Source organism: Danio rerio, chromosome 15 (assembly GCF_049306965.1).
Source record: "Danio rerio strain Tuebingen ecotype United States chromosome 15, GRCz12tu, whole genome shotgun sequence".
In the NCBI taxonomy this organism is placed as follows: domain Eukaryota; kingdom Metazoa; phylum Chordata; class Actinopteri; order Cypriniformes; family Danionidae; genus Danio; species Danio rerio.
In genome coordinates, this window is record NC_133190.1 from 16,741,006 (window position 1) to 16,755,684 (window position 14,679).

At 42.9% G+C, this 14,679-nt stretch overlaps 1 protein-coding gene across 50 annotated transcripts in view; it reads right to left on the reverse strand.

The window, feature by feature from the left end:
* Positions 1-14,679, reverse strand: part of p4ha3 (prolyl 4-hydroxylase, alpha polypeptide III) — an 81,440-nt gene that overhangs the window by 36,385 nt on the left and 30,376 nt on the right. For 35 of the 50 annotated variants that reach the window (XR_012390678.1, XR_012390681.1, XR_012390677.1 and 32 more), the window contains 2 exons: positions 6,457-6,508; positions 6,127-6,290 (listed from right to left, as the gene is read on the reverse strand). The exons of 8 other annotated variants lie outside the window; for them this stretch is intronic. Coding sequence is in view for 37 of the 42 variants with exons in the window: in XM_073923448.1 (XP_073779549.1) it covers positions 6,127-6,290; positions 6,457-6,508 (216 nt within the window). In the remaining 5 variants the exon portion in view is untranslated. Of the gene's footprint in view, positions 1-6,126; positions 6,291-6,456; positions 6,509-6,664; positions 6,743-8,561; positions 8,703-14,679 lie in introns of those variants that run through there. 7 more of the 50 variants (XM_073923443.1, XM_073923429.1, XM_073923430.1 and 4 more) reach the window with 2 other exon arrangements.

Consider the following 14,679-nt stretch of genomic DNA (forward strand, 5'->3'; position numbering starts at 1 on the left):
CCCGCTCCGCCCGCCAAGCCATCCACCTCCGCTGCTCCTCGCCAAGGGCGCCCGCCTACGAGAGCTGCCCCGCACACGCCTCCGGCGAAGAGAGCGCGTCGAGCACTTCGAAAGCCGGCAGACCCCCCTGCCCAGGGCACCGTTAAGTCCTGTAAACTGACCGCGAAGCGTCCCTGAGACAGGCCATCCGGAGAAGAGGAAACTTGCTCTTTCCACGCTGAAGGGCGGGGCCCCTATTTCAACGGTACTTTTCAGTGCCACGAAAAAGGGTGCAATCGAGCCGGTCCCTCCAACCAAGATGGAGAGTGGGTTTTACAGCCTGTACTTCATCGTACCCAAAAAGAGCGGTGGGTCACGGCCAATCCTAGATCTGCTCGTTTTGAATCGTTGCCTGCACAAGCTGTCGTTCAGAATGCTCACACAGAGGCGCATCCTCCGATGCGTTCGTCCTCTGGATTGGTTTGCAGCCATAGACCTGAAGGACGAGTATTTCCATGTCTTCATTTTTCCATGCCACCACTAGTTTCTGCGGTTTGCGTTCAAAGGTCGAGCGTGGCAATACAAGGTCCTCCCCTTCGGGCTCTTTCTGTCTCTGCAGGTCTTCACCAAACTCGCGGAGGGTGCCTTAGCGCCCCTTCGGCTCGTGGGCATCCGCATACTCAATTATCTCGATGACTGGCTGATTTAGCCCACTCGCAGAAGCAATTGATTATGCACAGAGACAAGGGGCTCTGGCACCTCCACCTGTTGGGGTTGCAGGTCAACCGAGAAAAGAGCAAACTCGCCCCTGTGCAGAGGATCTCCTTTCTCGGGATGGAGCTGGACTCGGTCACCATGGTAGCGCGCCGCTCGCCTGTTGCTGAACTGTCTGAGAGAGCTTGACAGCAAAATAGTGGTCCCACTGAAATATTTTCAGAGGCTCCTGGGGCATATGGCATCCGCAGCAGCCGTAACGCTGCTCGGATTACTCCATATGAGACTACTTCAGCACTGGCTTCGCGATCGAGTCCCAAGACGCGCATGGCATGCGGGCACACACCGAGTCTCTGTCACTGCGCTGTGTCGCTGCGCCCTCAGCCCTTGGAACGACCCCTCGTTCCTGCAGGCCAATGTGCCTCTACGACAGGCGTCCAGTCATGTTGTTGAACAGATGCTTCCAACATGAGCTGGGGGGCCGTGTGTTGCGGGCATGCAGCTGCGGGCTTATGGAAGGGTGCCCAGTTGCATTGGTATATCAATCGCCTAGAGCTGTTGGCAGTGTTCCTCGCTCTCCACCACTTTTTTTTAGTGCTGGAGCAGCAACACGTGCTGGTCAGGACAGACAGTACGGTGGGGGCAACGTATATCAACCGTATGGGGGGTATGCACTCTCGCCGCATGTCTCAGCTCGCCCGCCGTCTGCTCCTCTGGAGTCACCCGCGGCTGAAATCGCTGCGTGCCATTCATATTCCAGGTATGCTCAACCGTGCAGCCGATGTGCTCTCACAGCAGCAAATACACTTCGGAGAATGGAGACTCCACCCCGAGTCTGTTCAGCTGATATGGGCACGATTCGGGGAGGTCCAGATTGATCTGTTTGCTTCCCCCGAGAACACTCATTGCCAGTTGTTCTTTTCCCTGACTGAGGGCTCTCTCGTCACGGACGCACTGGCCCACAACTGGCCTCGGGGCATGCGCAAGTATGCGTTTCCCCCAGTGAGCCTGCCCGCGCAGTTACTGTGCAAGGTTAGGGATGACGAGGAACATGTTCTGCTAGTTGCGCCCCACTGGCCCAACCGGACCTGGATATCAGAGCTCTCCTTCCTCACGACGGCCCTCCCCTGGCGCATCCCTTTAAGAGAGGACCTACTCTCTCAGGGACAGGGCACCATCTGGCACCCTCGCCCCCATCTCTGGAACCTCCACGTGTGGTCCTTAGACGCGAGGAAGACTTAGGTAACCTACCGTGTGCGGTGGTTGATACCATCACTCAGGCTAGAGCCCCCTCCACAAGGCGCGCCTATGCCCTGAAGTGGAGTCTATTCACTGAATGGTGTGTCTCTCGCAGAGAAGACCCCCGAACCTGTCAGATCAGTGTTGTGCTCTCTTTCCTTCAAGAGAAGCTGGAGAGCAGGCTGTCGCCCTCCACTCTCAAGGTTTACGTGGCTGCCATCTCCGCTCATCATGACGCGGTAGCTGGCGGCACTGTGGGAAAGCATAACCTCATCATCCGGTTCCTCAGAGGCGCTAGGCGAATTAATCCAACTCGTCCCCCTCTCATGCCCTCTGGGGATCTCGCCCTCGTTCTCACGAGCTTGCGCACAGATCCCGTTGAGCCACTTGAATCATTATCTTTAAGATTTCTGTCCCTGAAGACAGCTCTGCTGGCTGCGTTGGCCTCCATTAAGAGGGTCGGGGACCTGGAGGCATTTTCGGTCAGTGACTCGTGCCTGGAATTCGGGCCGGATTACTCTCACGTTATCCTGAGACCCCGCCCGGGTTATGTGCCCAAGGTTCCTACCACTCCCTTTAGAGATCAGGTAGTAAACCAGCAAGCGCTGCCCCCGGAGGTGGAAGACCCAGCCCTTTCCTTACCTTGTCCAGTTTGCGCTCTGCGCATCTATGTGGACCGTACTCAGTACTTTAGATCATCTGAGCAGCTCTTTGTCTGTTATGGCGGTCAGCAGCAGGGAAGTGCCGTATTGAAACAAAGATTATCCCACTGGATTGTTGAGGCCATTTCACTTGCTTATTCGAGCAGAGGTGAGCCGTGTCCCCCGGGAGTGCGTGCACACTCCACTCGGAGCGTTGCATCCTCTTGGGCGCGTACACGCGGCGCCTCTCTAACAGACATCAGTAGAGCTGCGGGCTGGGCGACACCCAACACATTTGCTAGGTTTTACAATCTGCGAGTGGAGCCAGTTTCCTCAAGGATATTAGGTAACCCTTTGGTGATTGAGGAAACAACTCGGCAGGGTGTATACCCACGGAGATATGTGCGCCTTCTTATCTGTCAGTAAGTTCCCCGTCAGGTGAGCCCTGCAGATTCCTCCATGGCCCCTAGCACTGACCTATCAGGATTGCACGCTTCCCAACGTACTATCGTATTTCCTAGAATTATCTAGATGCTCACGACTCCCAAAAAATATACCTAAATCCGTAAAACTTCCGTTGAAGTGGGATAAGTTAGGGCCAGGGACACGTTGGAGGACCGCGCCTCCCATGATGTGGGTGTGTCACGCTTGCTTGACTATCCTCTCATTGGAGGCGTTGGTAAGGTGCAGTCATTATGACGTTTTCCATAGTTCTCCCAATTCGTGAATTTTCCCAAAATCAAATCCACTAATAGCATTGGAGTTCCCCACCCGAAGGGGAACGCTCAGGTTACTAAAGTAACCCTCGTTCCCCGAGGAGGGGAACGGAAATGCTATTTTCCATCGCCATAATGACTGTCCCTTAGCTGTTAGCTAAGTCTCTTCAGCTTAAAAAGGATGGCGTCTGCATGCTCCACATGGGCTTATATGCTGGGTTAATTGGCAATAAAGCACACTTGCGCAAGCTTACGCTGCCAATTCATTGGCATTCATTGGCCTGTTCCATACTCTTTCAGACAAGCTGCTTCTGAACCGAATCCTCCCAATTCGTGGATTTTCCTAAAATCAAATCCACTAATAGCATTTCCGTTCCCCTCCTCGGGGAACAAGGGTTACTTTAGTAACCTTTGTGATCTTCACCTCCGTTGTCCTTGACTCTTTACAATCAGCAAGAACCACAGTTTCAGTCTGTGATCTTTTTTTAATGCTCTAGTCTAGTGAACAAAAAAGTTACCTACATCTTGGATCATCTGAGAGTGAGTAATTTAACTGCAGATTTAGTTTTTTTTTATAAACTATTCTTTTAAGTTGATTTATAACTAATTAATCCTAATAAACTAAAATGAAATTATTTGCTCATTAAACAGTGCAAAGCAATAGAGAAGTGTAAACTGAAATTAATTTGTTATAAATTATTATTAGTAATGCAGAAAGTACAGAATATACACAAACAAAATTCAAAAACAAATACCAGATTGATATTAGTGGTTGAGCAAGTTGATTTAAGCAGCCAAAACAAACAGATTGAATTTCCTTTAAGTGTCATTAGAAATTACATACTTAAGATTTACAACAGCTCCTTATTTTATAAGACCTTCTCCATGGTCCAAAATTCAGGCCATATAATTTTAAGTACAGGAAATTCTCTCAGTTGATCTCATAAGGAATTTAACTAAGATCCACACAGGATCTGCCATAACTCTTCTTCTTTTCACTTCTTTTCTTTTTGCGGCTTTTGTGTTTTTGTACTTTTTCAATTTGTTTTCCTATTCATATGGAGGCCATATCAAAAATAGCAATTATTCTTGAAATAATGTCTGAATTCTTTTCAATTACTACAGCTATGGAAAAAAAAATACACCACTTGAAAATGGCAAACATTTATAAATTATAGTATATACATTGATGGCAATTCTACAAATTTTATATAAAGCTTTTGTCATTTCTATATAATATAAGCGCTATGTACAATCCCAGATATTGTGTATTAATTTTTAGAAACAAAATACCAATGCTTTAACATCAGAATATTAAAAAAACCTGAATGTTTATCAATGATTATCTATCACTACAATTAAAAAAAAAATTCTTGGGAAAAATGATTTATGATCTAATTGACTAAACTTTTATATTATATATTGGACATTTTGAGGAAATGATATTTAACCCTCCTACACTGAAAAAAAATAATTCATAATTGATTCCTTGGATTTCCTTTTTTTTTTAAGGTTAAGTGGTTGTAAGCAATTTATTTGGGCTAAATTTAAACAAAAAAGTTTTTAAATTAAACACATTTAAATTGTTTCCAACAATTTTGCAGGCATCTTTTTTACAGTGTAGACTCAAATGATTTTTGCTGCTTGTTCAACTTACTTAAAATCTGTTAAAACAACAAAGTTTTTTTAAGGAGGGGGAAAGCTTACTTGTTTTATATTCAGATCACTTAAATTTGTAAAAACGATTAAGTTAATTTGTGAATTTGTGATGGGACAACATGGAGATTTTGTGTGGAACCCTGATTTTTTTTTACAGAGTAATAAATCCATTAAATACAGAGAAACTACGAATTGTCGAGTTGTCTCATAATACCGGCAGCTAGCTGTCTGTAACTCTCATATGGTTGCCCACTGAAGGTAAACAGAGCGGTGCCAGTCATTACCTAGATGCGAGACCACATGAGAAAGCTAGTATGTTGCCGGAAGTGGAGTTAGTGAGTCCAGCAGGGGGGGTCTGTCGTCTGTGTGGGTCCTAATGCCCCAGTATAATGATGGGGACTCTGTACTGCTCAGTGAGTGCTGTCTTTAGGATGAGACTCTCGGATGAGACTCCGAGACTCTCTGTGGTACAATTTCCCTCTCTCTGTGTGTAGACACCCATACACACTTATTCACACACATACAAACTCAACACAGAAAGGCCAACTGACCCAGCCAAGGCTCGAACTAGCAACCTTCTTGCTGTGAGGCAAAAGAGCTACCCACTGTGCCACCGTGTTGCCTTATGATTGTTATTATTATTATTTTCTATAGCAGTATGTGCTATCATAAACGCTTAACAGTTTAATACATGCACAAATATTTTTGTTACTGGTTTGTTTTTGCGTTTCTTTTGCTGGTGATGGGATGTTTACTATATGGCACTATTGTTTTGTGGTCAATTGTTCCATTATGTGGGCAGGTTGAAGTGGATTACAGTTGTGCTGCGTTGCCAGTTATAAACGCATGATAAAAGGATTCCTCATTTGTTCTATCGAGAGAAGCTTGTGTTGTTGCCTTGATTTAGGGTGCCTGATCGGTCTCCTCCAGCACCAGCATTTTTCTTCGTTTAAAAGATTATTTATGTGACCTTGTTACTTTAATTACTTTAATAATTCTTCCTTTTCTGAATTATTCGATTGGTGGCGTGGATTCTTGATTATGTTGCAGACTGTCTAGAGCCGGGCAGTTTAACATTTTTAACATATGGTATTGAATAGAACAATTCATGATAAATGTGAAATAAATCATCTTGCCCTGAATCATAAGGTACAACAAATATAAAAGTGAAATGGTACCTGAGATCCTTTGGTTTGGCAGAGCTGTTCATAGGCATTCCTGGTTCTCAAATAAATGCCGTCGGGCCTTTTCAAAGTCAAACCACTGCTAGTAGCAGGTAGATTTTCATTTAGGAGTTTCTCGTACTTCTCCACATTGAAGTGTACCCTTCTGTTCATGGGATCTTGAAAACAACATTACTTTGTGATTTTTAATTTTTGAAAAATCTCCCAGATTATTTAATTTTACAAATGAAGTTTTGAAACAAGTAAAATAAATGGATTTGTTTTATTTTGTTTCTCACTATGTCACTTATTGCTAGTGTCTGTTAGAAGACTGCAGAAGATTACCATGAAGCAATAGTTCCCGGGAGAGACTGAGGGCGTGGGATATGTTTCCTGTCTAAAAAACAAAAACAAAACAAAACCTAGAAATGTTACTCAACAAGTCTAAAATGTTCACTGTATTTCAAAATACATCAGTAAAAAAATATTTTGCCCCATTTGCACCATGTGTTCAAATCTTGCGTGATCAGTCTTATGTGATCAGCCAAGATACCTTGCTGTTTAGATCTGCTTGGAAAAAGCATCTCCTGTGAGGACTTGTTATCCAAGTTTTGAGTTGGTTTTTGATTTCCTGTGAATACATACAGTACACCCACTCACTGACTTTTAAACGCTTAATCCATAAATGCATTACATAATTGGGTCTTTAGTCAACAGGTGTCCTGACATTTTATTTTACCTATCAGATTATGCTACCAACACTGTATTTGAAAGGTTCTGATATTGGGGTTAGGGACTTAGTAGGTAAGGGGTATATTACAGCTTCATATCACACTATTCCCCAATCACATCTACTCTGGTACCGAATTCTGATGGGTGGCATATTGTGTTATCAAAATGTGCTACCTACTTTTTGAATGGGAGGTAGGACAATCTCACAAGGTTAGACAAATCGACAGAACACCGGACTTATATATATCTATCTAACTAAGATTGATATCTAACTGCTACCAGTCGATCTTTATGGTTTATAAAGCACTTTTTTAGGAACAACAGTAGTTCACCAAAGTGCTGTACAGGTGAGCTCAATAAAATAATAAAACATTATGAAATATATTATGATGGAATAAAAATCATGAATAAAATAAGCTTAAAAAACAGCTCTGACACATAGACTTAAAACAGATAGTAGGCCTTTCTAACATGTTAAGACAGACTGTTCCAAAGTCTTGAGCCCACCACTGCAAATGAACACCCCCTAGCAAAAAATGCGTGAAGGTCACGTGACCATCAGGAAGAACGCAGCATCTCATTTCTCACAGGACGCATTGTCTGTTCTCATGTTCTTCAGAGTTCGTTGCTCCGAGGTGACCTGACAAGACCGGTCTTCAAAAGAACGCAAGTCTGTTCTCTGCATTCTTGGAATTGTGAAACAGCCAATGACTAAACAGGAAGCAGGAATGTTTTGTCACTTTTTGGTGTCTCCAACACATTTCTGTTGTAGTCTGTGCTATTTGCGGCTCGTTTCCGTAAATTCAAATGTGTTTTAAACTTGATTAAAGTGTTTTTTTCAATTAGTTAACTTTTTTCTATTTCCATGTGTTTATTCCTGCTGTTTTAGGTGAGAACATAGTTGTTTAGATTGCAACTAAGCAGTTTACTTTCAGGATAGTTCCCATTTAAAATATTTAGAATTTCTGAGAAGCAGCGGCCATTAGCCTGTCATACTGAGCAAAGACGGTTAGCGTTATCCATCCACAAAATGGTGACAGAGACCACATCATAAGCTCTTAGAGGAGAAAAATACAGCGTAATTTCTAACTACTGCTGATCAAATCATTATTATACTGGTAACTGATATTCTTAGTTGATCCCTGTCTTTTGTATGTTGTAGTGCTGTACTTATACCATATAATTGTAGTGTACTGAGTGTGAGATGGGAATTGTATATCAGGAATGTGTGTTGTGTTGGCAGAAAGACGGAAGAAATGCCTGCATGTGTCTAGCATTTTTCCTTTTCACAAACACAACAGGAAACTAGTGATTGCGCTGCTTTTTTCGTAGTTAATTATTGAGATATCCCGATAGCAACAGAGAATTAATTTAGACTTTAATACTATAGGGAGATATCTCTGTAGACGGATGGCATTTCACGCCATTCACCCTTAAAATCTCAAAATGTCAGCAAAATCACCATGTCATCACTTTAGACATTACTCTAGAGAATCATAATATGTGTAAACCTTTAGTTATAAGTAGATCAAGAGTGTGTCCAAGATTATGTGTGGGTCCTTGAACATGCTGAGTCAGATCACAAGAGTTAAAAACAGTAATCAGTTATTTACAGCATTGATTTCTGGATTATTAATGTGAATATTAAAATCTCCAGCAATAGAAAAATAGTTAAATTCGGCGAAGCAGTGGCGCAGTAGGTAATGTTGTCGCCTTACAGCAAGAAGGTCGCTGGGTTGCTGGTTTGATCCTCAGCTCAGTTGGCATTTCTGTGAGGAGTTTGCATGTTCTCCCTGCGTTCATGTGGGTTTCCTCGTTTGCTCCAGGTGCTCCAGTTTCCCCCACAGTCCAAAGACATCCTGCAGGTGAATTGGGTAGCCTAAATTTTCCGTAGTGTATGACTGTATAAGGGTGATAGGCCCAGATGACAGGCCGGCCGGAATGTGTAAAAAAGTCAGTATCATATGGACAAGTCTAAAATGGCTTGTTCCAAAAAGCCGACCCTGCAACCATACGGGACTAACGTCAAAGAAGAAGAAGAAGAGGAGTAAAATTTTCAAGATCAGAGGTTACTATTGATAATAGCTCTGTAAAATTATCAATAAAAGCTGGAGAATATTTTGGAGGTTAATTATCAGTAGATAATTATCAGTAAGATGCGTGGAGCCCTTTTCAGTGCTATACTCAGATATTCAAAAGACAAATATTCACCAAATGACACTTGTTTACACTCATAGACATCGTTAAACAGGGCAGTGAGCACACTCAAAAAATCAAAGTTTAAAGGAGCTGTTTCATTCAGAACTGCTGCACTACAACTGTCATCTAGCCAAGTTTCATTTAAAAGCACAAAGGCAATTTGTGTTGATAAAATCGCTGACAAAAAGTGACTTACTGTTAAGTGATCTAATGTTTAAAAGTGCTAAATTAACAGTTTTAGCTGTTTTCACTACAGTAGTCTCATATTTACATGTAATAGACACAAGATTTGAGTAATTTGCTATACGGCCTGAAGAAGTCTTTGGTTTTCTGTCACGTAACACAACACATCTGCGTAGAGAAAGCTACAGACAGAGAGCTGTTGTGTTCACCAGCTGAATATGGGGCGTTGTTGTTTGGGCCCTGGCAGTGTGGCAGAGGTCGGAGGGCTCTTCCAGGAGGGCTCATGGGTGGTTGTGGAGCAAGCCGCTTTTTGGTTGGTAACTAGCGGCTTGCGGCAATAGTGTGTGAAAGTTTAGTTACAGCATATGCCAGTTCCTCCATCTTTTTTTAAAAAATCCAAGAGAGACAAGCAAGGTGACAATGAGAATGTGTCTGGTGACAGAGACTGTGGGTCTGGAGATTCTGGCTGCTGAAATGTGTTTTCCTGGCTATTTTGCTGAGGATCATTTTTTAGTATTCAACATTTATTCAACCTAAAGTGACATTTAAAGGCTTAACTTAATTAGGTTAACTAGGCAGGTTAGGGTAATTAGACAAGTCATTGTATAACAATGGTTTTGTGACTAAAGCCTGTTTCACACCGCAAGCGTCAGCAGCGCGTGCGCAGCGCGTATGTCGAGCAGTAGCAGCACGCAGGCGTTTGCCTTTCACACCAGCTGCGTCTGCAGCGCACAGCTCTTCGGCAGCTGCTGCAAAGATCAACCTATCTCTGTCTATTCTATCTAGTTACCCATGTCTCTATATACAAATACACTTTTTAAACTTTTTATCTGCACCAAGGCCCATCCTATGCTGTTTCTTTAACCTGCAAATGTTTATTTTACAAATTTTATAGATCAAATAGTACTGTATGCTTCTCAAGCTAAATTATATGAGAAGTGTCTACAGTCAGAAGACAATCGCCTGTGACATCATGTCATTTGTTTTTTGATTATCAGGTTGCAGTAGACCTAGTTATAATAATATTTATACAATATACTTATAATGATATTTATACATGATCAAACTAGTGTTACTTTCTCCGCTTCAGTGATGTCCAGTGGCAGAATAACAGCTCGTTAATTCATGCTCGTGCAGATGATGAGACGGACAAAAGTAATTAATGCATGTCATTCTTTTACTTATTTTCGTGTTGTCAGATTCACAGTGTAAACAGCTCCCGGTAGGAATAACTCGAGTAAACATAAAACAAAGCCGATTAAAACTTTTTTCCTCTGCTCAGCTGCACAGAACACAGCGAGTTAACATCATCCAGCATGCGTGTCGAACTACACTACCCACAATACACTTAGCTATGGACTACAAATCCCGTAAATATTCTATTTCCCCTCTCCTACAACACTAGTGTGCAACTTAAGCAAAACTGATGCTAAAATTGTTTTACATTTGGTTTTGTAGTTCGGGCCTAAATAAATGTTTGTTGCCGTTTTTAATCGTTTTAAGTTAATTTGAATGACTATATATAAACCATTTGACATTATTACAGTTTTTTTGGATTGCTTAAGCACAATTTTCAAAACAGGGCCCGTGTTTTCAAAACAGCACACACATCTAGCACAACCACACACCCAATTACCAAAACACTACAGATCCTTTGCATAATTAAACACTCTTATAAAAACTATAGACTTATGTTTAAAAACCACACTTTTTTACCATAAGAAACACACATTTTCACATTTACTATACACTGTTTGCATGAGTTACACACTGCTGTGATAAACCTAAAACACTTTTAGCACTTCTACGTCCCTATGATTAGAGTAGGCTATTATCAACAAAGTACAAATATAAATTAAATTCACCAAACACTACTCAAGAACAATGCTGCACACTGAAGAAACTCATTTATTCCTCAACATGTCCAACATGTTGGCATTAGGATTCAAAGTACTGTAACATGTCACTTTACGTATTGAACTGTAAGTTACTGTAGACACTGTCTCTTCGCCTAGCTGAATCTGGCATGAGAATTATCAACATTGCAATGTTGTCCTTAGCAAGACACCTTGGAAAGAAGTGTCTTGAATGTAAAATCTTGTATTGCTGCTACCTCCATTTGGTCACAGGCCTCCTCCATGGCTTGGATGAGGGGTACCTCAGCCTGAAGACGGAGATCATATACCATCCACCACTATGCCGAGAAAAACTCTTCTATAGGGTTGAGGAATGGGGAGTATGCTGGAAGATATAGGACCGTGAAATGTGGATGTTGCTGAAACCAGTTCTGAACCAGAGCAGAACGGTGGAAAGACACATTGTTCCAGACTACAATGTATTGCATATGACCGATTTGATTTCCTGCTATTATGTTGTGCAATTGGTCCAAGAATGTAAGTATATGTGCTGTGTTGTAAGGGCCCATATGGTCATGGAATTGGAGGACCCTATTCTTTGTAAAGGCTGCACAGAGTGTTACTGTATATTTCCCCCACGTTGCCCTGGGACATTGACTATAGCCCTTTGGCCAATGATTTCTTCTACTCTGTGTTCTCGTCAGGTTGAACACACCATCATCTACGTAAATGAACTCATGCTGGATCTCCTCTTCATCTAATCGTAAATCTACCTGAAGAACAGTGTCAGGCAAAATTGTATATTCAGTGTAGATCTAGTATTATAGTACAGTAAAAGATTATGAGACAGTATGCCAGATCACAAGTGAATACATAACTCTGCATAATCATGCCAGTCTTTTCACCCTTTCAAAATTGTGTTCGAAAGGCACTCAATAAATTTGCTTCATTTGAATATGTTTTTTTTTTATGGTGTGTGTGTTGATATTGAGACCTGATGGTTTTCATTGAAACTTACATTTTATAGTGCTTAAACACCTGATTTGTTTGTCTACAATTAATCAAACAAGTGTTTGCACACCTGACGACTGTGTTGAACCAATTGGTTGGACGGTGCAGTAATTTCACAGTCAGTGCTTTGTTATTGCAAGGAAGAGACTTTATGATAGATTTTAGTGTGTAATGTATGAAAAGTGTGTTTAGTGTTTTGCAAATCACTGTGTGTAGAGTTTTGCAACAAGTGTGAGTGTAAAAGATGTCGGTGGGCTGAGCCCAGAGCTGGACACGAGCTGTGCTCTCTCCTCACGCGTGCATGCTGTGACATCACGAACAGACTCCTATAGAGCTCGTACTTGATCATGCGCTGATCACGAGCACAGGCAGCCAATCAAAACACAGCTTAGGTCTGCTGTACATGGAGACTGTTAACTGGTTTCATTCTGATCAGACAGAGAGAAAGGTTGCATGCTTTGCTTTCCGCCTAATTCCAGTCAGTTTTGTGTGCGTCAATGACACCACACACACAAACCACACACACACACACACACACACACACACACACACACACACACACACACACACACACACCAAACACATACACAAAGTGTGATGGACAATAAAGAGCTTTAAATGGGATTCAAGTCTCTGTGTTCTTACCGTAACTCCATTACAAAATTGGTCCTTCGAGCCGGAGCTGGTCGTTACCATGGCAACCCCAAAGTCAGCCCCATCCTCTTCTCGACGTCCACACAGAGTGATCCAGAGACCTGCCTACTTAGATGACTACATAGTCAATTATGCTGGAAACCCATCTAGCCATCCAGTTGGACCTAAAGAGGAAGCAATAATGACGTCAACCCCCATCACTACTAGTCAATCATATGGAACTGCTGGTTCATCAGAGGACTTTATGCAGCAGATGATGGAGATTACAAAACAGCAAAGTGAGACAGCAAGGCGCCAAACAGAGCTCTTGGAGAAAGTCCTGCTACACAGTAGCCTTCAAGCATCCACCCCCTCCTCACGAGCATCATCACGGCATCAGACACCTCGGACCCGAATCCTGCAATCAGTGGAAAAGGGACAGCCGACATCTGAAGTAAGCCCTGATGTTGTTAGAATACAGTCCTCTCCCTGGCCACTGCCTAATAATCCCCCAACTGTGGAAGAGCTTTCTCAGTCGCTGAGGAAAACCCACCTCAGAGACACCTATTTCCAGTCACCTCCACCTGTAAGCAGAGAAACCACCTTAACGTCACATCAGTATGCCACACCCTATAGCAGCTCTCCATTAGACCAAATTAGAACCCATCAGCACAACCAAGCAGAGCCATGGACTAAACCACTGCCTCCTCTCCCTGGACAGCAACACATCCAAACCACCCAGCCACATTTCTATAACATACCACCTGCAGCTGTCCACCCAGTACACAGCCGGTTCGTTTCAGTGACTGAGCCAATGCCACAAACGTCATACCAAGCTACATCTCAATTTAGGGCTAACACTGTACCCTATGCACCTCCTCCTCCCTCATACTGGAGTCCAACAGTGGAAGGGCCCACCTTTCCAGATTTTTACAAAGAGGACAGAGCTCAGTATGTGGAACTTAGGATGGCTTTGGATAATTTGCTCCACCCTCAAATACCCGAGAATTATAAGTACTCCATCCTCCTGAAGCATGTGAAGGTACCTAATGCTCACAGACTAGTGTTAGCACATGCAAAATCAGTCACTCCTTACACAAATGCCCTGCAAGCCCTCGACAGGAGGTATGGCAGGCCCTACCAGTTTGTGCTGAGAGAAATAGAGACATTGGAGAACCTCCCAGCTATTCGTGCTGGTGATGAGCGGGCATTCGATGAGTTTTCTCTCAGAGTCCAAGCAATGGTCGGCATGCTTAAAGCCCTCAAGGATGATGGTATTGAGGAACTGCACAGTGGGTCAAATGTTAAACGACTGTTAAACCGTCTTCCTCGTTCACAACAAACTCAATTCAGGAGGCATCATCTCAAGAGAAACCCAGATAAGACAAAGTTCTCTCTCCTTGAGTTTGCAGATTGGCTGCAGCTGGAAGCTAACTGCTTAGAATTTGACCCAACTGATACCACCAGAACTCTAAATCGAGATCAAAGAGCAGTCACTCGACAACAAACCAGGCAAACCAGCATACTGCATGGTGTTAATCAAAGACAGACTACAGAACAGGTAACCAAACCCACCATAATACAGCAGAAAGCACCTAACAAACACAAACCTGTCTGTCCATACTGCAATGCGGAACATTACCTCAGCCAGTGTACCGCCTTCAATACATTAACTAAGGAGCAGATTGTGGGTTGGATTAAAGAGAATAAACGATGCTGGAAATGTGCATGTTTACACATGGCTAAAGACTGTGACCTTCAAAAGCCTTGCCACCTGTGTCAAGCCAAACATCTCTCTGTGCTCCATGACATAAATCAAAGGAAAGCTGAAGTTACCAATGAAAGCAGTAGTTTGTATAACTCAACCACAGAGACTCTGTACCTAGACCAGCCACGCTGTGGGGGCAAAGTCTTTCTAAAGGTTGTCAAGGTTACACTTCATAACCAACAAAAG